At 50.0% G+C, this 25,592-nt stretch overlaps 1 protein-coding gene across 4 annotated transcripts in view; it reads left to right on the top strand.

Moving 5' to 3' along the window:
- STK10 (serine/threonine kinase 10) overlaps positions 1-25,592 on the top strand; it is a 131,593-nt gene that overhangs the window by 585 nt on the left and 105,416 nt on the right. For 3 of the 4 annotated variants that reach the window (XM_024116318.3, XM_028497400.2, XM_024116317.3), the window contains exon 2: positions 24,580-24,744. In XM_024116318.3, the coding sequence (XP_023972086.1) occupies positions 24,580-24,744 (165 nt within the window). Of the gene's footprint in view, positions 1-1,515; positions 1,576-24,579; positions 24,745-25,592 lie in introns of those variants that run through there. The other variant, XM_028497421.2, reaches the window with a different exon arrangement.

Below are 25,592 nucleotides of genomic sequence, written 5' to 3'. Positions count from 1 at the left end.
GCCCTGAACTCGGAGTCCCGGGGTCCTGTCCTGGTGATCCTTGTTCTTCGTTGGGGTGGGGGTGGGGTATCCTCACACAGCCCGGCTGAGTCCCTGCGTGCCAGACGCTCCCTCCGGGCACGGCTGCTGCCCCCGAGCTAAGTTTCTGAGCACTTCCTGTGCGCCCCGCACGGCTCTCGGCGCCGCAGGGGGAGACAAAGGGGGCGCTTATAGGACCTTAGCATCCGAGACGAGGCATCCGCGGTAAAACTGATACTAGGCATACTTTTTAAGGGAGGCCACTCAGATGCTGTGAGAGTGCCGAGGCGATGGGGACAGAGAAACTCGGCTGCGTCTGGAAGGGTTGAGTCGGTGAAGTTGGGGACACACCTGAAGATGAGCCAGAGACGGGAGAGACAGGAGGTGGAGGGGGGTTTGTCTAGAGTGAGAGGTTAGGCATGGAAATGTGGGCTGGGGCTGGGCAGAGGGGAAAGTCAGGGCCTCGTGAATCCTGCGCTTCGGGGTTAGATTTGAGTATGTGGATGAGTCACAGCTGGGGAGTCTCCCAATCTGCAGGCACCTTTCCCTAGAAGAATAAAAGGCCAGAGAGCTTTTGTGGAGGGGTGGGTGGGGCAGAGCTAATTAATTGTAGACACGTTTGCAGCAGGTCATTGTCTGGTTTCTGGTCCTGAGAACAAATTCTGAGTTGCTCAGTCGTACTGGGGACCCAAACACTTAGAGCTTGACTCCACGCTTTCCCTGATCTCCTTTCCCCCAGGAAACTCTTTACTGAGAGAAACCCACATGTTAAGCTGGTGGTTTCTACAGGAGGGCACCTCCTTCCTAAGCCACCATCACCTTCTTTGGGGCTCTTATAGCTTGTAGACCACTCTGACCCCAGGATTTCCCTTTTAGGAGCCTGGACCACAGAGAGAGCTTCTCTAGGCCACCCCTGGTCAAGACTTGCTCTCTTTGCCTTGCAAATGGTGGAGGCTAATCACCAAAGTGTAGTCCCTGGAGGGGTAGCACCAGCATCACCTGGGAGCTCGTTAGAAATGCAGAATCTCAGGCCCCACCCTAGACCTAATAAATAATAAAGTAGGGTCTGCATTTTAACAGATGCCCAGATCCCCCTGATTAGAATCCCCCATGTTACGTGCACTTTAAGTTTGAGAAACATTGCTCTAGGGGCAATTTTGAAGTCACCCAGGCCCATCAGGGTGCCTGTTTTGTTACCTTACCACCTCCCCACGGAGCCAGCACTTCCTGTTACAGGGTGAAAGCCCCACTGGAGCAAAGGTTCTGTGGTTGGAAGGCTGGCCTCTGTGACACTCATACCTGTGGCTCTCAGCTGCCTTGATTTGCTGCCTTTCTCTGCCTGAGGGTTCTGCACGTATTCCAGGGCCGCCAGCACATACTTCACTCGCACATCTTTTCTTTCCCCTTCTCAGAGCTGCCTCTTCCTCCTAGCGGCACCAGGAAACTGTCCTCAGTCTTGCGGCCCCGCAGGACACCCTGCTGGTGTACTTGCCTTCCCCTGATGGAGCCTGCTCTTCCAGGTGTGCTCTGACCACCGTGAGAACAGCTGGACCCTTGGTCAGCTCACCACATCCCCCGCTTTCTCCAGAAGGTTCAGTTGGTGTTTTAAGTGCATGCTGTTGGCTCTCACTGATGTTGTTCTGTTAGGGGCTGACTTTCCATGGCAGTCTTGTCCCTGTCCCCTAATGAATCCTGGCTTCATAAGGTTCATTTTCTTTCAAACCTAAATGCAGAACTTTGCTTCTAGGCTGGTAAGATTTCCCCTTGTCAGTTTCGACTGTCATTTCCTCCTGCTTTAGCCCAGTAAAACTCCCTTACAGCTCTGAACGTTTCATACAAAGGAGCCCATCTGATTCACAAGTTATTTTGTCTCCTCCTGGTTCTCCAGAGCACGTGGGCCCTTTTAAAAGTGAGTCTAGTGCTCAAAGCTGTGAGCCAGCTGCACAAGTCCCTCCCCACCACCTCCGAACCCATGATTTTCTCATAATTAAGACAAGGGAAAGGTAGATCAGGAGAGCTGTGTGATGGCTGACACACCTGGACATTTATTAGGTTCCCTGCCTGGCCTTAGCGTGTGACCCTCTGATCTAACCCAACCACATGGTACACGCAGGAATACAGGGGCTCAGGGAAAGGAAGGGACTAGAACCCAAGGCTCTGGGCTTAGTTACCAGCTAAGGAAGACCCGTCTTCGATCAGAGGTCCCTGTGACCTCATCTCCTACCCTGGAGAAGTGCTGCTTAGTCAGCCCCTTAGCGTTGAAGTTGAAGCAGGTATTGCTTTACTAAAGATTCTAATCAGGGACCATAACTCCTTCCCACTTCATTGTTCCCTGGCGTGGCCATTTCAGCAGCACAGGCCAGAGGTTCCATCTAGGTTTTATGTCTGGGACCAGCACTTCCATTTTGACATGGCACCTTGGTAACCAGTTGGCTTTGAGCTGGCGAAGTGATGGCCAGAAGCACCTCCTCTCCCTGTTCTAGAACTAGCAGATTTTTCTCCGGCAGCCTAGGTGGTGAAGGCCTTTCTGAGGATTTCGCTGGTGTAAGAAGCCATAGGAATCCCAATTTGTCAAAGGCTTGTCAGAAGAGGACTCCAATTACAGATTTCCTGAGGAGTGTCTTGCAGAGGCTCAAAGCCTAAAGTCTTGAGACATTAGTGTCTCACGATATGGAGCCTCTTTTTCCCTCTTCTCCCTGACAAATCATCAGTTGATCTCGGGAGAAAAAGAGGCTCGTAGAATTGATATTTTGCACAGTCAAGTTCATGCTCACCTACTCCTTAAGCGATTTCAAAAGAAAATCATTTCTAGTTCATTACTAGATACAAAGTAAAAGTCACAAGCTATATAGTTTCAAAATTCTTGCCCTTAATCTTTATTCTAAAGACAAGATGGAAAGGGAAGTGTTTGATATCGGGTTGAATGGAAGAAACTGCCTTCAGCAGGGTGTGCCCGCTGTCCTAGCTGTGGGTGAAACAGGTACTTATGTGCTGAACAGAGACAGGGAGCATGTGGGCATGAAGAGTTGGGTTAACAGGCTGAGATGATTTTTCTGCTTCTTGAAAATTGCTTTAGTTGTCGTCTTATGTTGTCTTTAAGCTTTTAAAAGGTTTATGATTTTGCAAAATTATGTGTATAGTACAAATTTTTTTTTAATTAAAAAGAAAAACATTACCCTAAGTCCCATCAGTTGCTGTTGACATTTTGATATATTTCCTTCCAGACTTAATCGATTTTTATGGAGAAAAAAATTTTTTTAATGCAGGGTTGTAATAATACATACCTACAGTGTTTTATGTTATCTTTCATTCCTAAAGCCTCTTCCTGTGTTATTCTAAATGCTTCACACATACCTTCTGGGATGGCTCAGTGACCCCATGATTTTAATCTTATTGGATATTTAAGTAATTCCCAGCCCCCCATTTTCTTTTTACTATTAACAAGTTAAATTTTTTTTTTTTAATAAATTTATTTATTTTTGGCTGCACTGCGTGTTTGTTGCTGCACGCGGGCTTTTCTCTAGTTGCGGCGAGTGGGGGCTACTCTTTGTTGTGGTGCGTGGGCTTATCGCTGTGGCTTCTCTTGTTGCAAAGCACGGGCTCTAGGTGCGCAGGCTTCAGTAGTTGTGGCATGCGGGCTCAATGGTTGTGGCTCACGGGCTCTAGAGCGCAGGCTCAGTAGTTGTGGCACACGGGCTTAGTTGCTCCGCAGCATGTGGGATCTTCCCAGGCCAGGGCTCGAACCCATGTCTCCTGCATTGGCAGGCGGATTCTTAACCACTGCGCCACCAGGGAAGCCCAATAAGTTAAAATTGATTAAATGCTTATCATGTGCCAGGCGCTGACAGTCAGGTCTGCTGTAATGTAAATATGCCTTCCTAAAAATCCCTGAATTGTGCAAAACATGCAACAAAAATCAGAGGCCTTGTGAGAAAAATGGGGCTAAGGGCACAACACTCAAAAACTTCATCAGCACATTAGAAAAAAATAAAGATAGAAACCTAAAAAACAAGTAGCACCGTTTTACACAAGTTTTGCAGATAAGAAATACAAAATTATCACAATAAATACAACACTGAACTGGGAAAGAGGTCTGCGAGGATGCTTGTGGCTGTGGGTGGGAAGCATTGCAGTACGTGAAGCTGCGGAAGGAGGGTTATCTGAAAAGAGGGTTATCTGAAATCAGGGGGCACGTTGGACCCCCCAGATGGGGTGGGTGTGGCTTAAAGGTTGCTGAGAGATGTTTGAGGTGCCTGTGCCATTTGTGCATTCCTTTGCTGCTCGGCTCATCTGGCTGAAGTTTTCTGCGTTCACCTAGTGTTTCTGGCAGACAGAACAGAACATAAGCAAAGGTGAATTTAGCGTTTTGATAAAATTGTTCCCTTAATACATCAGTGGCGTTGGAACAAAACTGGCATTTTTTAAAGTAATCTTTATAGCAAAGCTGACTGTATATTTTTATTTATTTATTTTTGGCTGCATTGGGTCTTTGTTGCTGCGCGCGGGCTTTCTCTAGTTGCGGCGAATGGGGGCTACTCTTCGTTGCAGTGCGTGGGCTTCTCATTGCGGTGGCTTCTCTTATTGTGGAGCATGGGCTCTAGGCATGCGGGCTTCAGTAGCTGTGGCACATGGGCTCAGTAGTTGTGGCTCATGGGCTCTAGAGCGCAGGCTCAGTAGTTGTGGCGCACGGGCTTAGTTGCTCTGCGGCATGTGGGGTCTTCCCGGACCAGGGCTCGAACCCGTGTCCCCTGCATTGGCAGGTGGATTCTTAACTACTGCACCACCAGGGAAGCCCTAAGCTGACTCTATATTGATGAACAGCTTTGCTTGTAAAGTTTTTATATTTTAAATCATTTTTTTACGCTAGACTCCTAGAAGGGAGTTACTCGGTTGAGGGAGTGATGCATGGCTCTTTGAGGGTGGTTTTTAAAAGAAAATGAGGGGGCTTCCCTGGTGGCACAGTGGTTGCGAGTCTGTCTGTTGATGCAGGGGACACGTGTTCGTGCCCCGGTCTGGGAAGATCCCACATGCCGCGGAGCAGCTGGGCCCGTGAACCATGGCCGCTGAGCCTGTGCTTCTGGAGCCTGTGCTTTGCAATGGGAGAGGCCACAACAGTGAGAGGCCCGCGTACCACAAAAAAAAAAAATAAATAAAATAAATATTAAAAAAAAAAGAAAATGAGATAAGTTAATAGAGGCCCCCTTTGCCCCTTGCCTTCGCTTAAGAGCCAATCCCCGAGTCCTCTGGGACCCTGCAGGAACCCGGGATCTTGGCAGCGGCTGCCCCGCGGGTGGGGACCTCAGGTGCCCCCCAGGCTCAGAGAGCCATTGTTAACCCCCATCCTTCGGGTGCCATATCCTGCCCTGCCACCCAGTTCAGACAAAGCTGAGGTTCTGAGCCTTCCCCGGCCAGGCCGGCTCCTTTCCCCTCATCTCTGCCTAAGAGTTTTAAAGGCTGGATTTCCGCTCCTCTGCTTCCTCCTTCCTCCGGGGTCTGCCGAGGTCTCCCGTGTGCCTCCCCTCCTCCTCCGGAAAGAGCTCTGCCCCCAGGCAGTAACCTTATTTCCGCTCAGTCTAGTGTTTTCAAACACAAGTCCATGCTATTGTGAGTGGGTTCCTGGCTGGGTCCTAAAACCAAGGTGGCCGGGGCTTCCTGGGGATGTTGCCTGCCCAGGGGGTCTGCTTGGGTCTGGAGGGGCTGATTTAACACTGGCCGCCCTGAGACTTGTTCTGGCTGGGTCTAGAGCAGGCCAAGGTGAAGTGAGCTAAACAAATAACGGTGCCCCCAGCCTTCACCTCCATCCAGGGTCCCCTGGCCTCCTGAGGTTACCCGGACTAGGGGGAAATCCCCAGGGGCTGCGGCCCCACAGGCCCCCAGCAAACAGCCCGGGATGGTCACTCCCAGGCCCAGCTGCTGCTGAGGGCAGTGGAGCGGGGTGGTTAAGGGAAGCAACTGGGGCTCAGGAGGATCTGGGTTGTAACCCTAGACAAGTGATCCCCCGCCTTCTGAGCCTCAGACTCTTTTGTCTGTAAAACGGAGGTGATAATTTGGAGGACGAGATGAGCTAGGGAGGTGTAATACATTCAGCACCTGATCTCCACCCAGGAAGTGGGCAGAAGAGGATGATAGTTCGTTATGGTTGATGCTCTTGCTATCAAATGGAGAAGGTCCTGGCCAGTTACTGCAGCTAAACTGGGGACAGGCAGAAGCCCTTCAGTGTTTGTAGTTTTTGTCCATATGACACCAGGCTCCCCACCTTATGGACATTTGGGGCAGCTCATTCTTTGCTGTGGGGGCTGCCTGTGTATTATAGGATGTTAGCGGCATCTCTGGCTTCTACCCACAAAAGTACCACCACTGCCGGCACCTCCCCCTCCGCCCGCAGTTGCCAAAAATGTCTCTGGACAAGGCCACATGTCCCCTGGGGGGGCAAGATCACCCCCGCGGCGCACTGCTGCCTCATACAAATGAATGTGCCTCGATTCAGTTCAGCAGACAGGCCGCGTTCACCCGTGTGTATCACATCCCTGGGTGTGTGATGAAAGACTCGGGCCTCACAGCCAGGCAGACCAGGCTTTCAATCCTGGCTGCCCCACTTCGCCGCTGTGTGAAGTCAGGCGAGTGGCTTGTCTCTGAGCCTCAGTTTCCCCATGTGTCCAGTGGGGCCGAGACCAGTACTCACCCCACAGAGCAGCTGTGAGACTCAGACCAGTAGCTCATAGGTGCTCAGGATGGGCCAGGCGCCTGCCTCCCCTGCCGTTTTCAGGGCCACACGGGGGAGGAAAAGAAAGCTCTGCCAGGGTGAGCGAGCTGTAGCGGGACCAAGATGGGGCGAGAGTGAGAAGGGACGGCTTCCACCAGGCAGGGCAGGTGGGACGGGATAGAAAGCTGGAGGGAAGGAAGTCTGGGCCAGGAGAGAGGCTGGACAGTGAAGGCTGAGGTTGTCCCCTGGTGGCCCTTGAGCCAGGAAGGGCCTGCAGATGGGTTGGTGTGGCTCCCACGGTGGCTGAACCAAATTTGAAGTGATTGCCAGCATTCTGAGATCGGGAGAGTTCACATAAGAGCCCTGATCCCTGTCTTCTGTGGCAATATCAGGTATGCTGGTACCGCCCACGTGTACTGCTGCGGGGCCACATCTGCTGGAAGTGAGGGGCAGCCTCTGGGGGCAGCGCTGTCCAAGGGGTATGTAACAGGAGGCGCGTGTGCAACTTACAATGTTCTAGTAGCCTCATTCAAACAAGGAAAAACACCAGGAGAAATGAATTTCATTAGTATATTTTAATTATCCCAGTATTTCCAGAGTATGATCATTTCAGCATATAATCAATACAAAGAAAGAGTTAAAGTTCTCATTCCATACTAAGTCTTTGAAATTGGTGTGCGTTTGGCATTTACGGTGTGTCTCGGTGGACCAGCCACGGTTCAGGTGCTCGGTAGTGACCTTGGCTGCTATACTGGGCAGCGCAGATCTGGCCTCTCTGTCCGCCAGCACCTGTTGCCCTCCCCCTGGTCCACTGTACACATTTCAAATGCCTCCTCAAGCCCAGTGGTTGGTGGGTTTGGGAGCTGGGCTTGGCCTGGAGAGCTGGCCAGGGCGGGCCAGGTCTAGAACAGTGTGTGGGGGCCAAGTCAAGAGAGCCTCGAATGCCAAGTTGAGGGATTTGAATATGACGGTTACCGTCCTGCCTGCCCCAAGCCTCCGGGGCCTGACCAGGTCATGAGGTCAGCCTTGTGTGGTGTTAGAGAAGAGTGATCTTTGGACGGTCACCAGATGGGGAGTGGCTTGCCCACACAATTGGGGGATACCAGAGCCAGGTATCCTGGCTGCCCAAGGTCAGGGTAGCCACTGATGAGTGAAGGCTAGGACAGAGTGGCCACGTCTTGGCAGCTGGAGCTGGTGGGGGTGGGAGGGAGGGCCAGAGCTGTGGTTGGAGCCTAGGTTAGAGTCCAGGGAGGGGAAGTGACTGATGGAAGGGGACTAGCCCGAGAGGGAGATGTTGTACGCGGATGAGAGGCATGGAGGATTCTAGAGAAGTAGGCCTGGTAGTCAGTAAAGAAAGAGAGCAGAGTCGGTGAGATGGGAAGTAAGCTCACGTTTGCCAGGGACTAGAGATGGTGCGGGAGCTTGGATGCGATCCTGGATCCTGGAGTTAAAGCCTGGCCCTCCCTCTTGCAGGTTATGGGATCCTGAGAAAAGTACTTACCTGTGCCTTGCTTTCTTTAGTTGCAGAAAGGTACTACTTCATAGGATTGTTGGAGTATGAAATAGCCCATGTAAACCACTTAGTCCAGGGCTGTGGAAAAGCTCAGATGGGTGTTAGTCATTAGCATGATCAGCTGAACACCTCCTACGTGTCAGGCACCGTGGGTTCCAAAGTGAACAAGATAAATGAGTGGGGAGTTGACTTTTGCTCCATTCATTTTATTTTGGCCTCACCGTGTGGCATGCAGGATCCTAGTTCCCCAACCAGGGATTGAACGCACGCCTGCTGCAGTGGAAGTACGGAGTCTTAACCACTGGACCACCAGGGAAGTCCCATTCTGTTCTTGTCTGTCCATCATTCCATCATATATTCTTCTACCAGCCTCATGAAAAGCAGGAGTTAGTATTCCCACCTGATGATGCAGAAGCCCAGAGAGGTACAGTGACTTGCTCAGCATCACACAGCTCTTCCGTGGCAAAGTTGGGACTTAAACCCAGATATCTCTGGCCAGGAGCCTCTGCCTTTTCTGCTGTACAATACAGAGGGGAAGACAAACTGGCTTATTGGGAGGAGAGGGTCCAGGGTCCCTTCGGTGTGGTATCTCCTTGACATTTGTGACATTTGTGAGCCCAGGAATGTGACCCTTCTTCGGGCCTGCCTCAGCCTCCACTGAATCTGAGCCCTGGGATGGCGATGGTGGCCTCTAATGCGGAGGAAGTGGTGATGGTCTTGGGCAGGGCTAGCAGAGGAAGTGGCAGGGGAAGGGGGCGGTGTCAGGGTGGGGAAGCTGGGTGCTCCTGAGGCCCTTGTGGGTCCTAAGGTGCTGAGCACTCCTGTAGGCTGCCGGCAGGGAGGGAGGGACAGGCAGGGAGGAAGGGACTTGCAAAAGAGCTTCCTCCTTCCACCCCCTCCTCCCGCTCTCCATGTGCTCACTCTTCTTTCTCTTCCCCTTTCTCTCTGCTTTCCCCTTTGCTACAATTTTTTTTCTTCTCCTACATCTTATTTTTTCCTTCTAAAAACAGGCTGTACCAGAACCAGAATTCAAGCCCTAAGGGTGGCAGGTAGAGGGTTAACCACTCTGCTGGTGACTAAAGAGTTAACATTAGCCAGCCTCCAAGTCTAAGGAGGATGGGGGCCACTGAGAGCAGTTGAAGGAAGCACAGCCTTTTCTGCCTCAGGACCTTTGCACTTGCTGGTCCCTCTGCCTGCCACTCTCTTCCGACGACTGCACAGCTGGCTCCTTCTCATCCTCTGGGTCTCAACTCCCATGTTCCCTCCTGACCACAGTGACAGCTCCCTGCTGATTTCCTTCCAGCTTCCTGTCAGAAACTGAGATTCTCTTGTGTGTCTCCTTGTTTCTTTTCTTTCCTCTCTGGAGAATGTAAGGTCCTGGAGAGCAGGGAATTATCCATCTTTTGTGGATAAGGGGTATGTGGTAGGTACTGAGTTAATAACTGCTGAGTGAATAAACGAACTGTAGTAAATGCCAGGCTCCCCCCTCTCTTTAGGCAGGCCAGCACTGTGGTGATGAGTGCAGGCACTGAAATCAGTTCTGAGCTTTCTCCTGGCTTTGCTGCCTGCTTGCCGTGTGACCTTGGGAAAGTCACCTCACCTCTCTGAGGCTCAGTATCTTGAGCTGTAAAATGAGGATCAAAATAGTGCTTCCCTCAGGGAATTTGTGAAGATGGAGACGTGTGGCCAACCCTAACACCGTGCCCAGCATGGAGGAAGGGGAAGTGAATGGGACTATTGTCATTGTGTTGATGATGTTCTCTGCGAGTTGACTAGATTGCCCAGCCTGGCTTTCTGACGATTGACGGGCAGACTCCCTTGAGGCTCCTGGTCTACCTCCCCTTGCTTGTTACACTGGAGGCTGCTCCTGGGTAGACGCTGGTGTGTCGAGTCCCGGGGATCAGCCTAAAGCTTACGGCTGTGTTATGAGGATGAACATGATTCAGTAACAGTAAAGAAGGCTCCGTCCAGCCTTTGAGAAGTTCCCTGCCCGGGGAGGGCAGACTCAGCTCCATGCCCGCCGTGTGACCAGTTGGTCCAGGATAGCCAAGGCCATCCTGGGTGGCCAGAAGAGCAGCATTCATGCCCTGGAGGGAGAAGCCAATGCCGGTGCCTCACTTCCCTTCGCCCTCCTTCCTGGAAAGCTCCAGCCTGTCTTGTCTGGCAGCCCAGACCCAATTCTTGGCCCTCTGAGGTGGTTGTCACAAAGCTGGCTTTGTCGCCCTGAGGAATGACCCCATCAGAGCTGGCATGCCTCTCTGTTGGGCCTTGAGATTCTTTCTACCTTTGATTTGCATCTTGGTGGGCTCTGGTGCCAGATTGTGTAGGCCTAGTTCTTTCTCAAGCCTCCTTTTCCTTCGAGTGCCTTCAACACCCCCGCACCCACTTCGAGGTGACAGCTGGGCCTGAGGAGAGGTGACTGGTGTGCCTCCGTTCATGAGGAATCTGGAACCCCAAGCACCAGCGCCAGCCTCTGTCCCCCATCCCGAGCTTCTGACCTTTCTGCAGGACTGCCTGCGGGGACCAGCAAGGTGCACCTCAGAAGACCCCTGAATCACCCCACACATCCCACAAGAGTCCTCCTCAGAGGCTCTGGACTGGGTGATGCCCTTCATCCCATGAGTCCCAGCAAGGCCATTGTCTTTGCTGAGTGACCCTGGGCAGGTGATGTCACCCCTCTGAGCCTCAGTTTCCTTTTCTGAAAAAGGGGGATAATGCAGTCCCTTTCATAAGTGGGACCAAAGTGTCTTTACACCTGCAATCTTACAAGGCCAGTTCCTAAGGGCACACAGCAGAACTGACCCAGGCTTGGCCTCACATCTCAGTGCTATCTAAGGTACCCACCTGTGTGACCCGTGAGGCCTGGAGTGACCCTGCCACTTGGAGACCTGTCTGGCAACCTGTAAATCAAGTCTCAGGCTTTTGGACAGGGTAGAGAGCCCAACGACAGGGGATTGGTTAGACCTACAGTGGACCCACCATTCAGTCTGCAGTAGCTGGAGGGGATGCTGTGGAAGGTGTTTTGTGATCGGAAGGGCTGTTTGTGGCATATTGCTAAGTAAAAAGGAGAATGACAGATCAATGTATACAGTTGAATCCCATTTTTATGAAGTATGCAAGGACACATTTGTGGAGAGAGAGAGACAAGCATGAGTGGACAGTTGTGGGGCGTGCACTATGGCCCAGCCCTGCTCTAAGTGTCTTTGACATATTAACCCACTGAATGCTCACGACAGCCCATGAGGCGGGAACTGCTAACATCTTTATTGTACCAAGCAGGAAAGTGAGGGACAGAGAGGTCACGTAAGTCCCCTGGGGTCACACAGCTGGGAAGTGTTAGGGTGGGGTTCCAGACAAGTCCAGGTACCTCTCTACTGTGGAATCCTGGGAGAAGGTGCTCCACGATGCTTAAGGCGGTTATCTCTGGGTCGATGCCTGGTTTGATTTTCTTCTTTGTACCAGTATATATATATATTTTTTGTGGTACGCGGGCCTCTCACTGCTGTGGCCTCTCCTGTTGTGGAGCACAGGCTCCGGACGCGCAGGCTCAGCGGCCATGGCTCACGGGCCCAGCCGCTCCGCGGCATGTGGGATCTTCCCGGACCGGGGCACGAACCTGTGTCCCCTGCGTTGGCAGGCAGATTCTCAACCACTGCGCCACCAGGGAAGCCCTGTACCAGTATATTTTGAAGATGCTCTTTAACGAGTGTGTAATGCTTTTGGAATAATAAAAAACAGCGCAAAAAGTACTGTTGATTGAAAACACAGGGCAACCTTAACTTCTCTGAGATTTGGGACTGACTAGAAAACAGGGTTGATAAAAATACGTGACCCCCAGGTTGTGGTGAAGATTGAGTGAGGTGAGGCTTAAAGGTGCCTCCATGTGCGGGGAGTGGGTCCAGGGCGGCGGCCTGGATAAAGGTGCTTCCTTCCTCTGTGCCGTTGACCCCAGGCCACCCGCCCCCCGTGACTCAGCACCCGGTCCTCTCCCAGTCCTCTGGGTAGAGGGAGCCTGGGAAAGGTGGGAGCAGGAGCCTCAAGGAGGCAGAGCCCACGTCACCTGTCCCACCTGCTTTATCAGTGATAATGCGGGGTTGGATTCCCCAGAACTTTTGAAGAGCTGAGATCTGAAACCTCTCATATCCCCAGCCAAGTTGGACAGGTTGCCCGGGTTTTTAGCCAAGGTCATGACATGGTATCTTTGGGGCCAATCCTTTTCGGGTTTTACTTTTTTATTTGCTGGCCCAGAAGGATTTGGAGCCTCAGCATTTCCCTGCTGTGCCAGGATTGTGCGCCAGGCTTCTCCTCCCCAAGGTAGAGAATATTAAATGCCTGTCTTTGGAAGCCATGTTACTCCTCTGCTTTTGTGCTTCATAATCTTTGCCATCCTTAAGTGTTACTTGTTCTGAAACTCAGCCGTTTCATTTGTCACTGAACTGAGACTTGGCCTGGCGATTATTGATCAGGAAGTGGTTTCCTCTCATTAACTGTGTATGTCCTGGCCCAATCAAAGGCTTTGGCTTTCCCAAGGTAAAGAGGGCGCATCTTCCCAAACCAGAGAACAGATTAGATTCAGGAATCTAAATGTGTTGAGGAGACAATGGACTTCGTGTCACTTTCCTTTCTTTTATGTGGAGGGCCTCATTTCTCTCTGTTTACAAGGAGATACACACACCAATTCATTCATCCATCCATCCATCCACCCACCCACCCACCCATCCATCCATCCATCTATTATTTTAAAATACTTATTGGCCCGATAGAATAATAGATACGTTGGTGAACGAGATAAACATGGTTTTAGGCTTTTGAAAACCAAAAATACACAGTCCCAATGAAGGCAGTAACAACCAATAGTCAACTGACTAACCCATGGTGGCTTATAAACTTTTTCATGTCACTGGAATTATCTGCATCTCCATCAGGAACCTAAAGTCTAGTTTCCTGTCTTCACCAAGGGCATGTAGCTGGTAAGTAGTAGCGTTGGAATTTGAACCTAGGTCCTGTGCTGTTTCCATTCCAGAAATCACTTGATAGAAATTAGCCCATTTCTGGGACTTCCCTGGCTGTCCAGTGGTTAAGACTTGCGCTTCCAGTGCAGGGGGTGCAGGTTCAATCCCTGGTCGGGGAACTAGGATCCTGTATGCCGTGTGTTGAGGGCAAAAAAAAAAAAAAAAAAAGAAATTTACCCATTTTTCAGTTTACTAAGTTGGGGATATTGGATGGAGTAGCATTGGTACTTGTAAAAAGAACTTTGTTGGCTGTAGTATAGAAGGAAGAAGAGAGGCTGGTTGTTCACAGAAGCCAGCAACAAGGTAGGCTCTGGTACCTTTTGGGAAGAAAGGAAGACTTGATTGTCTGCTCCCTAGACATACCTTTTATTCCTTTATCCCTCTCTCACATTCGTCTGTTCTCCCATCCATCTCGTCACTCACTCTCCTATCCATCTGTCAATCCATCCATCCATCAGCCCACTTACCCATCTTCTCATCCACCCACCCATCTATCCATTCATCCTCCCACACACCCATCCTTCCATATGCCTTCCCTCCCACCCATCCTCCCATTCATCTAACCACTTACCCATCTGCCTATCTGGCTAGCCATCCTCCCGTCTTCCCACATACCCACCCGCCCATGCTCCCATCCATCCACTGGCTGTTCTGTTCTAGGCTCTCTGGGGCAGAACGAGATGAATCAGACATGGGCTTAGCCTTTCAGAGCTCACAGCCAGGTCAGAGAGAATTTGTGAACACAAATGACTATGGCGCCAGGTGGTCTGTGATGAAAGCCCTAATAAGGTGTGAAGAAGTTCTAGCAGGGGAGGGGGGCTGGGGTGCTGGGAACATTTCATGGAGCTGGCTGTGGTTGAGTTAGACTTTGTGGGATGGTTAAACACAGGCACGGCGAAGGCACCCCAGGTGGAGGAAAGAGCATAAAGAAAAGCATGGAAGTAGGAAGCAGTTAGGCACTGGCTGTAGCAGGAGGTGAACGCAGTGAGATCCTGGAAAAGTGAAAGGGGCAGGTCACCAAGGCTTTGGGCCAGGGAACGTGGGCTTGACCGTGTCAGCAGCAGGGAGCCATGGAGGGTTTGCCCTAAGAGAGTCTCTGGTTAAAGGCAACGGAGGGAGACGTGGGAAAGGGGGATTGGCACACACAGCAGTTGGGTGGGAGCCCCTGGAGATTTCCCTCTGGAGGGCTTCTGAGGGGAAAGAGCACTGGGCAGAGAGCTGGACCTGGGTCGAACCCTGGCAGCCACTTCCTAGCTGTGTGACCTGGGACAAGTCACCTTCTCTACCTGGGCCTTCGTTTTCTATAGGAGGAGGTGGCAGTACTTTGCATCCCTCGTGGACCCGTGCTGGCTAAGGTGGGGCGCTCCTTATCCTGCCTCAAGAGACCATAAGAGGCCTCAGCAGGCCTTTTTCATCTTGGCATGTGGTGCCTATGGCTCCACTCTGCCCGCTCACTCATGCCCACCAGCCCCGGGGCGGTGGCAGCATCTGAGCCCAAGGCCATATCTGCCACCCATCCTGTCCGCAGCCCTCAGACCACCCTGTTTGAGTTGATGTTGGGCCCTTCTCCTGCATGTAGCCGGTTCTGCTGTGACCCTGGTTTCCTCCGGGGCCCGATTTCCTCCTTCCTTAATAGAGTTGAAGCCTTTCCCGCGATTGGTAACCGTCGTCACCACGCAAAGATTAAGTGTGTTCAGGCAGGGATACCGCAGCTGTATATTGTGGGGCACAAACCAAGCCTCTTCTTGGTGCCAGTGGCCTGAACCTCATCTGACACATGCCTGGCCCAGCGTCCAGAATCAATCAAGGGGATGGGGAAAACAGAAACCTTTCGCCTTGACTGCTCCATTCTTCAGCTCTGACCCACCCGCCTGGGCTGCTCCTCTGACAGGTCAGCTGAGAGCCTTTCCTCATGCCTGCTGCCCAGCCAGGTTGCTAGGTGACCTCACGAGCATATGATCACCACCCAATGTTCTTCTACCCACTTTCTGCACTCAAGCCCTTTGTTTCTTCCTAGAGAAAGAAATGCCTGTTTCTGAGGCTGGATCTGGGAGTGTTTTAGATGCTCCCTCACCTCTGTGAGAATGCCTTTTCTGCCAGGTGCAGCCTTGAGTGCAAAGCTGCCCACTTACCAGAACTTTTTGCAGTGATGAGACTGTTCTGTATCTGCTCTATTCAGTATGGTAGCCACTAGCCACATGTGGTTATTAAGCACTTGAAGTGTGGTTAATGTAACCGGGGAACTACATTTTAAATTTCATTTAATTTCAGGTAATTGAAATAGCCACATGGGGCTAGTAGCTACCATATTGGACAGCACAGCTCAAGTGGGTTTCCGAGAGGAGAGAGTGCCCATCTCTGGAAACATTTAAGGCAAGATCTGGATGAACTGGTCGATTTCTGTGCCCCAACCCCAGTTTGTCCTCACCGGGCCCTCTGTGGGTAATTGCCAGATGTCACTGGGTGAAAATTACCTTTAGAAACCACTTGCATTCCTCGTGCTGTGTCTCAGCACCTCCCTGTCCAGAGGCACACACAGTTTTCCCGGAGCTATAGCTTAGCTACAATTTTATCATCCAGCTTTGTTTACTTATTATGGCTTAATTATTTTTTCTCATTACTATATTATTTTCCTAGTTATCATTTTAAAGGGTTGCTTAATATCCCACTAAGTTAAACATCATCCTATAGTTGAACATTTAGGTTATTTCCACTTTTTTGCCATAATTGTGGGCTAATGTGAATGTGATCCTAGTACATGTCTTCTGTTGTCTTTTTTGGAATTATTTCCTGGCCTTACATTCTCAGGAATGAGGGCTAATAGGCTTAAAAGTTATTTTCAAGGCTCTGGAAACCTATTGCCAGTTTTCATCTTTACAAGATTGAATCTGTTTATATTCTTGTCAGTAATCAGTTTATGCATTTTACCACCCGTTTGGTTACCAGCAGTAGAGGTGGTCATTTTTCCTTGCCTTTTTTTTTTTTTTTTTTTTTTTTTTGCCACACCTTGTGGCATGTGGGATTTTAGTTCCCCAACCAGGGATCAAACCCGTGCCCCCTGCATTGGTAGCACAGAGTCTTAACCACTAGACTGCCAGGGAAGTCCCTTGCTTTGTTAATAAGTGTAAAGTGATCTTCTCCGCTTTTTGGGAGGAAGAGTCTTTTGGCAGAAGAACCCCATGGTTTCTGTCTGCCTGTGGCCCGTTAGTAACCACGTTTCCCATCTGGGTCCCTGATCCTCGATCATCAGTCAGGTCCTCCGAGAGGCCTCAGTGAAGGTCACTTTGTAGGTCATGGTGCTCTTGGGAGTGAAGAGCACCTTGTTACACAGGTGTTGCATGGTGAAGTATTTCCATAGATGTCTGCTCTCTGCTGGCATAACCTCAGCGTTGGGGAGCTCATTTCCTTTTCGTGCCCCTGCATTGGTAGCACAGAGTCTTAACCACTGGACTGCCAGGGAAGTCCCTTGCTTTGTTAATAAGTGTAAAGTGATCTTCTCCGCTTTTTGGGAGGAAGAGTCTTTTGGCAGAAGAACCCCATGGTTTCTGTCTGCCTGTGGCCCGTTAGTAACCACGTTTCCCATCTGGGTCCCTGATCCTCGATCATCAGTCAGGTCCTCCGAGAGGCCTCAGTGAAGGTCACTTTGTAGGTCATGGTGCTCTTGGGAGTGAAGAGCACCTTGTTACACAGGTGTTGCATGGTGAAGTATTTCCATAGATGTCTGCTCTCTGCTGGCATAACCTCAGCGTTGGGGAGCTCATTTCCTTTTTGTTGCAAATGACAGTCATCCAAAAGGGAGTTTGTTGGCTCCCTGAGGAAAGTCTAAGGGCAGATCCTACCTTCAAGATCAGCTGGCTCCAGGTGTTCGCAGACCCTCAGCATCTGCCCTCCTCCATTTGTGGCTGGTCTCGTCTTCCCTGGTCTTGGCCTCACCCTCAAGCAGGCTCTTCAAAGGGGTGGCAAGGTGGGCTACAAGACCCTCCAGCCTTCTGTTCTGCCAGTTTAGCAACCCCAGAGAAAGAAAAAACTTATTTGCTGATAATTTTACAAAAAAAACAAACCCCAAAAGCAAACCAAAAGACCACTCAGGTGCGACCCTGTTGGCCTGCCACTGGCTGTGACTGAGAGGGTGAGGACTGAGTGGCTGGGCTGGGCTGTGTGCCAGGACCAGGTGGGCTCAGCAGCGCCTCATGAATCCCTCGCACTGAGACTGAAAGAGAGACGGCTCCCAAAGGGAACTGGAGTTGTGAATCCTCAAGGGAAAATGGATGCTGGCCAGTTCCCCTGCTGCCCCGCTTTAGGATTCATTTCCAGGCAGCTCCACTGGCTCCCAGGCCTGAAGTGAGCTGTGCCACAGCAACACGCCCTCCCAGGCCCTTCTGCTTTTGTGCTCTCATTTACTCTGTTTTGGTTCTACAGATAAGGCAGCTGTCACAGATCAGGCTCTGGGCACTGCATGACCTTCACAGACTCAGTTTCCCCATCTGCAGACTGGGAATTGGGAGTTGGGGTTTAGGAGGGGCGGCTAACGTTCCTTCTGGTCCCTGAGTTCTGTGATATCAGCCTTTTCCCTGGAGGAGGAGGGAGGGACAGAGTGATCAGCCTGCAGCCAGGAGGGAAGAGGAGGGCCTGGGGGCTGTGCCCAGCTGGCCGTCTCTGTGTGGTTGACTTTCAGGAAGATCCCAGTCCCTGACTGGGCTGGCTGGGCCCTTTGGGTGGGGCAGGGCTTCTTCTGGGAGGGTTGTTCCCACCTCCTTTGGGCTGGGCCCCGCGCCGCACAAGGGGGAGGATTGTTCCCACAGAGGTGCCTGGGCAGAAAGCACAAGTGGCCACTGTGTGTGTGCTCTCAAGGGTGTGGGCTGAGGCGTTAGTCATTGCCAGCCAGCAGCGGAGGGCTGGGTGGGCGCTTCCCCCGTCTTTTGCTGGACCCCAGTCTTGCCTCAGCCGGTGGGAGAGACAGGCGTCAGAGGCCCCAGACAGCCACTTGTTCTTTATATGACTTCTTGCCTATCAACTCCCGTGGGTGCCCCGTCCACGTGGACACCCTTAGCTTTCCAGTACCCACCCACTCCCCAAGATGCCCTCATATCAGACCCTGGAGAGAGCTTGGTTATCATTTCCCCTCTCTCCTACTGCACAGAGGGGGATGCAGAGGCCCAGAAAGGACCTTGGCAGAATTTACAGGCACCTCTGGCAAAGCGGTCATGGACTTTGAAGTCACACAGGCCCCAATTCAACTCCCAACCCTGCTGTTTTACCTGCTGTGTGACCTTGAGCAAGTGACTTCACCTCTCTGAGCATCAGTTCTCTTATGTATGTATAATGAGGCTCTTAATAATAACACCACCCTATTGCAAAAATTAATTGAGGGGATCTAGCAGTGTCCTCTCGGGCCCTCTCTAGGCTCTGCTACTTCAGAGCTAGTTTCATTTTCAGGCTCCCCTTGGGAGCATGATGACCTAGAAGCTCCAGGACTGTGGTAGGCAGTGCTGGAGGCTAGCAGTAAGTGAGGGCTTGGGGCAGCAACTGTTCTGAGGTTGCATTTCATTAGCTGACTTGATTACGTGTCTATCCCTGAACCAATCACTGTGGTTAGAGGGAATGCAGTGTTCTGATTGGCCGGCATAAGTCACCCACCTGCTTCTAGATATGGTGGTGGAATCAGCCCCATTACAGCTTAGGGACTGGGAATGAGAGTGGGTTGGCTCCTCTGAAGACAAATCAGGGAAGGGTGAATTATGCTATGGGAGGGCAATGATTCCAACCTGCTGATTCTCCCTCTAGGCAGAAACTCTTCACTAGAAAAGTGCCTCACACATAATATGGACTCAGTAAATAAGGGTTGAATGAATGAATGAATAGAATTAAGCTGATTCCTGCCAGCCTAGTGTAGTAAAGAGAACACTGGACTGGGAGTCAGGAGACCACCACAGCTCACAATCCTGGGTGGGTCCTGATAGCTCTCTGAGCCTCAGTCTGCTCATCTGGAAAATGGACATGATGGCCGGCACCTGCCTTAATGACTCGTGGGCAGATTAAATCCTGGCAGTTTCAGTCCTCCGCAGCTGCCAAGCGCTCTGACGCTGAGAGGTTGCTGTTGGCTTTAGCAAAGGGAGATGGAGCAGGGAACACTGGGCACTCGCCAAGAAGTGCGTGCTGGGAAGTGATTTGGAGCTCAGGCTCTTTGAGCCAGGCAGGCTTGAGTTTGTATTCAGCCTTCACCTTCCCACTTGCTGTGTGACCTGAGACACTCACCGTGCCTCTCTGAATCTCAGTTTCCTCATCTGTAAATTGGGAATGCTGATATTTGTCTCTAAGGGCTGCCTTGAGGATGAAACGAGAAATTCCACTCAGGGCCTGTCGCAGCACACAGTGAGTGCTTAGACAGTGTTAGCTGTTTTTATCATCAGCCATCATTACGTTCTCTGTGGCCTCAAGGTGATAGATTGCTGCTGTCACCTACAAATTGGCACTTGCCGTCTACCTCTACAAGGATTAAATCATGAGCTGCTGCAGTTGCTGACTTTTCACCAGCCCCTGAAAGGAGTTCAGGGTGGAGAGCAGAGATGAGGCACACTGGGAAAAACTGGCAGAACAGGTCTTCAGATAGTTAGATATTTTCAGGAGCCGATTTCATGAGCCCAACTCTTGTATCTCCTCGTATCTAGAAAAGCACTAAGATCCTTCATGGTGACGTCTGCTCCTTGTGACTAGCAGTAACCTTCACGAGACTGGCAGAAACCTGCAAAAACTATGTGCTTGATTGCATGTAGCCCTCCTTCACCAAGATCACATGTATACTGACCTTCCTCCCTACCTCTTTGGAGCAGTTTCTCAGAGCTCTCTGAAATGCTGTCTCCTGGGCTGTAGTCCTCGTTTTGCCCCAAATAAAACTTAGCCCACAACTCTCATGTTGTGCTTTTTTTTTTTTTCTTTTCAGTTGACACTGCCTTAACCGGACTTTTAGAGAATTTAATTTGGCCAAGTCACTTTATGTACCACGATTGCTACCAACCCCTTTCTCGCAGCCCCTGGGTCTCTGTGAAATCTGAGTGAGGTGCTAGGCAGCAGGTGATCCTCAGTGTTGGTGCTGGCACCCTGCCAGAGGCTGGGCCCTATGGTCAGTGCTGCCTTTCAGGATGGAGGGCAATAACAGGTTTCGTGCACTCCTGGAAAACGGTCCCCGCCTGGGTCTCGCCTACCTTCAGGAGAAAACAGTCCTTTTAAGGAAACCCAGGAAAAGGTGGCTGCAGCCTCCTTCACCGGCTCTCAGGAGTGAAAGGTGAACTCAGCTCTCCCTGTGCTGCTGTGGCTGGGGGCTGGGAGGGCATGTTCAGGGTGGGTGCCTTGGTCACCTGGCCCTAGCTCCGGCCACCCACTAAGCCCGCTCCTGTCTTCTCTGTAAAGGAGCAGAGTGGGCCTTAACTTCTCTCTGGATTTGGAGAGGAGGAGGGGCATGAATACTGTACAATGTGAAAGGATACTTTGATGGTCCTCTAGTGGGACAGAAGAAAATCAGCTTTACAAGAAATGAAAAGGTGGGCACATCATCAGTTAAGAGTGTGTGTGTGAGCGTGAGAGAGAGAGCGCGCGCGAGCCCAAATGCTAAATCAACGCGTTTCTAAGGCATTCTGAACAAGCTTTCTAAACTGAGTTCAGGGGGGAGGACCCCACCCAGGTAGGGCCGAGTGAGCAGCATGAATTCTAGGACAGGGACTGACCTCTGGGGAATGGCCCCGCATGAAATTCCCTTCCCCGAACGGAGCTCCTGGGCCAGATATGGAAGGTTCCCTACACTGTGGCCGCCAAGAGTGCAGACCCGGGAGCAGGGCTGCCAGCGTTCCAGGTCAGCTCTGTCACCCAAGTCGCTGGGACCCTGCCTCAGTCTCCTCATCTGTACATTAGATAATAATTGCACCTACATGGTAGGGTGGTTGAGGAGATAAATGAGTTAGCACAGGTTGAAGTGTGGACCAGGGTCCCTTGCAGAGTGGGTCCTTGACAATTGTGAAACCATGATTGTCACTGCTTGGGACCTGGGGACTTTGCAGCTCACTTAGCAGAAACATTTACCTAAACTGGGAGTAAATTTACAAATGAGCGTATAAATTGCCTATTGGCATCACTCCCTTCCGGAAGGTTCCCTAGCAGGGCTTGGCGCCCCCTCCCAGTTTCCACCCCTCACCCCCCATAAGCTCACTGTCTCGCTACAGGCAGTAGAGGGGTGGGTCTCTCCAGCTGGCCCTTGAGCTCCTTGAGGCCAGGAGGAGGGTCGCTGTGTCTCTGCATTGCGTGTGCCCTGTGCAGGGCTGGCCTGGGGGTGCTCTTGCCTCTCGGCATCTGGTCTCAGAGGCTTCTGAGTTCTGGAGATGACGGGGACCTTGTGTGATAGTGGAAAGTGCTCATAATCCTGGAAGTTGGAGGACCCAGATTCACCTTTTGGTGCTGCCTCCCTAGTTCCAGTGCCGTCCCCTCTCTAAGTCTGTAGAATGGGGTGTCACATGAGCTGATGTGAAAGCAGGTTGTCATCCCCAGGGGTACTTGGGCATGCAGGAGCGACTCAGCCATTGGCGTCTCCAGCGGATCAGGTGGCAGAGTTGTCCTGTTAGGCGAGTGGTGTGTGGTGCTGTCCACAGGAAGGCACCACGGTGGAGTCCAGGGCGGCTCATTTTTTCCGTGCTTTCCACACCGGACTGCTGTTCAAAGGCTGCAGACGAGCAGCTGGCTTTTAGGCCCTTGTTGTAGGAAAGCATGCTCTCTTTTAACACCGGGACATCTCCCACCACCAACAGCAGCATGGTGGGTGGGTGCTCCCAGCAGCGGCCCCCGAGGCTCACAGGATCACCTGGGAAACAGTGGGCCCTGCACCCTTTTCCTGGGCACCAGCTCATCGTGGGTGAAATTGCTTTGCACTATGACACGGTTACTTCTTGCTCCCTCTCAGTTTTAAAAATTGTGGTGAAATATGCATAACATAAAATTGACTGTTTTAGCGAATTCTAACTGTACAATTCAGTGGCATTATGTATGTTCACAGTGTTTGTGCAGCCTTCCCCACTCTCCATTTCCAGAACTTTCTCATCATCCCAAACAGAAACTCTGTACCCATTAAACACTAACTCCCCATTCCTGCTGGTAACCAGTCCCTGGTAGCCTCTATTCTACTTTCCTTTTTTTTTTTTTGCATTACATGGGCCTCTCACCGCTGTGGTCTCACCCGCTGCAGAGCACAGGCTCCGGACGCGCAGGCTCAGTGGCCATGGCTCACGGGCCCAGCCGCTCCGCGGCATGTGGGATCTTCCCAGACCGGGGCACGAACCCGTGTCCCCTGCATCGGCAGGCGGACTCTCAACCACTGCGCCACCAGGGAAGCCCTATTCTACTTTATGTCTTTATGAATTTGACTACTCTAGGGACCTCATTTAAGTGGAATAATGCAATATTTGTCCTTTTGTGACTGGCTTATTTCACTTAGCATAATGTCCTCCAGATTCATCCATGTTGTAGCTTGTGTCAGAATTTCCTTCCTTTTTAAAACTGAATAATATTCCATTGGATGTATATATAGTCCTCCCTCGGTATCCCACGAGGATTGATTCCAGGACCCCCCGCAGATACCAAAATTCATGGATACACAAGTCCCTTATATAAAATGGCATAGTATTTGCATATAAGCTATGCACATCCTCCTGTATACTTTAAGTCATCTGTAGATTACTTATGACACCTAAGTCTATGTCAGTGCTATATAAATAGTTGCCAGGTATGTGGCAAATTCAAGCTTTGCTTTTTGGAACTTTCTGATTTTTTTTTTCTGAATATTTTTGATCTGCAGTTGGTTGAATCTGAGGATGTGGAACCCAAGGATGCAGGAGGGCTGACTGTACCCCATTTTGTTTATTCATTCATCTGCTGATGGACACTTGGGTTGTTTCCACCTTTTGGCTCTTGTGAATAGCGCTGCTTTGAACGTTAGTGTACAGATACTGCTCAAATCCCTGCTTTCAGTTCTTTTGCAGATATACCTGAGTGGAACTTACGGTAGTTCTATGTTTAACCTTTTGTGAAACTGCCAAATTCTTTTCCACAGTGGCTGCACCGTTTTACATGCCCGCTAGCCATGCACAAAGGTACCAATTTTTCCACATCCTCACCAACACTTGTTTTCCGTTTTTAAAAATTTATATGTATCCTCATACGTGTGAAATTCTCTCTTTTTCATCAAATAAGAAACTGTTGTTACGACCAGGTGAAATGCATCTAGGAACTTCTTCCACTGTAACTGGTGGGCACTAAAAACCCTTTTCATTTTACTTTATTTATTTATTTTTGGCTGCCTTGGGTCTTCGTTGCTGCAGCCACGAAGAGAAACTAGGCTTTCTCTAGTTGCGGCGAGCGGGGGCTACTCTTCGTTGCGGAGCACGGGCTCTAGGCACGCGGGCTTCAGTAGTTGTGGTGCTTGGACTTAGTTGCTCCGCGGCATGTGAGATCTTCCCGGGCCAGGGCTCAAACCCATCCCCCTACGTTGGCAGGCAGATTCTTAACCACTGCGTCACCAGGGAAGTCCCTCATTTTACTTTTTATGTACGTGAAATGATGCAAATAAATGCATGAAACATTCTATTAAAGTTTTAAAACAGTACAGAGTGAAAGTGTCATGTGGGATCTTCCCGGGCCAGGGCTCAAACCCATCCCCCTACGTTGGCAGGCAGATTCTTAACCACTGCGTCACCAGGGAAGTCCCTCATTTTACTTTTTATGTACGTGAAATGATGCAAATAAATGCATGAAACATTCTATTAAAGTTTTAAAACAGTACAGAGAGAGTGAAAGTGTCCTTTGAATCTGTCCCCATTTCAGGCTCCTCCCCAGCCTGCTGTCAGGCAGTATCTCTCCAGAGTTTTCCATGCATTTATGTTCATGTGTGAGCATTTATAAAAGAGTAGTTTTCCATTTTTTATATAAAAAAACATCATACCACTTTTATTGTTCAGTGACTTGGATCTTTTACTGAACAATAAACAGTCTTTCCATGTTGTTTCTAGATCTATGCTGTTCTTGTATTTTTATTTATCCTGTAGTATGGGTGTATTGTACTTAAAATAATTTATTATTAACCACAGAACATTGTTTCTCATGCATGCCCTCCTGAGCTGACATAATGAGCAAGCACTGGCCATTGTTGAGAACAGCGTACCTCCTACTTCAGCCTCTTATCCGCATCTGGACATCTGGCCTCTGTTTCCCACTCACATGGGCCTCTCAGAGCTGGCCTCCAGGGGTCAGCTTCCTGCCGACCATGGCTACTGACTTTCCGTGTCTTCACTTTGCAGGCCAAGAACAAGGAGACAGGTGCCTTGGCTGCTGCCAAAGTAATTGAGACCAAGAGTGAGGAGGAGCTGGAGGACTACATCGTGGAGATTGAGATCCTCGCCACCTGTGACCACCCCTACATTGTGAAGCTCCTGGGAGCCTACTACCATGACTGGAAGCTGTGGGTAAGGTGCCACCGCCTGTCCCCCTTGGCTCCCATGGCCTGGTGCCACCGGACCCTGCCTGGTTCTAAGGGCCTCAACACTTTCTCAGCTTCTGCTTTGAGGGCAAGGGCTGGGGCGAGGACAAGGTGAAGTTGGGGGGCTTTGGGTCCCCTGCCCCCTCTTTCTGCAGAGCCTCCCCACTTTGGGGACCAGGGGTAGTGGTTTGGAGCGGGAAGGAACTCTGAAACTCTGCTGCCTGGCGTCTCCCAGCTCTGCCCTAGGCAAGTTCTTAACCTCTCCTTGCCTCAGTTTCCCCATCTGTAAAATGGGGATGATAACAGTACCTAGCTCATTGAGTTGTTCCTGGGATTAAATGTGCTAATTTATTTATTTATTTATTTATTTATTTATTTATTTATTTATTTATTTATTTATTTATTTATTTATTTATTTATTTATTTATTTATTTATTTATTTATTTATTTATTTATTTATTTATTTATTTATTTATTTATTTATTTATTTATTTATTTATTTATTTATTTATTTATTTATTTATTTATTTATTTATTTATTTATTTATTTATTTATTTATTTATTTATTTATTTATTTATTTATTTATTTATTTATTTATTTATTTATTTATTTATTTATTTATTTATTTATTTATTTATTTATTTATTTATTTATTTATTTATTTATTTATTTATTTATTTATTTATTTATTTATTTATTTATTTATTTATTTATTTATTTATTTATTTATTTATTTATTTATTTAAAGAAGATGTTGGGGGTAGGAGTTTATTAATTAATTAATTAATTAATTTTTGCTGTGCTGGGTCTTCGTTTCTGTGCGAGGGCTCTC

Source organism: Physeter macrocephalus, chromosome 2, assembly GCF_002837175.3.
Source record: "Physeter macrocephalus isolate SW-GA chromosome 2, ASM283717v5, whole genome shotgun sequence".
Classification (NCBI taxonomy): domain Eukaryota; kingdom Metazoa; phylum Chordata; class Mammalia; order Artiodactyla; family Physeteridae; genus Physeter; species Physeter macrocephalus.
Note: the sequence above shows the minus strand (reverse complement) of the source record. Positions and strands in the feature narration are given on the sequence as shown.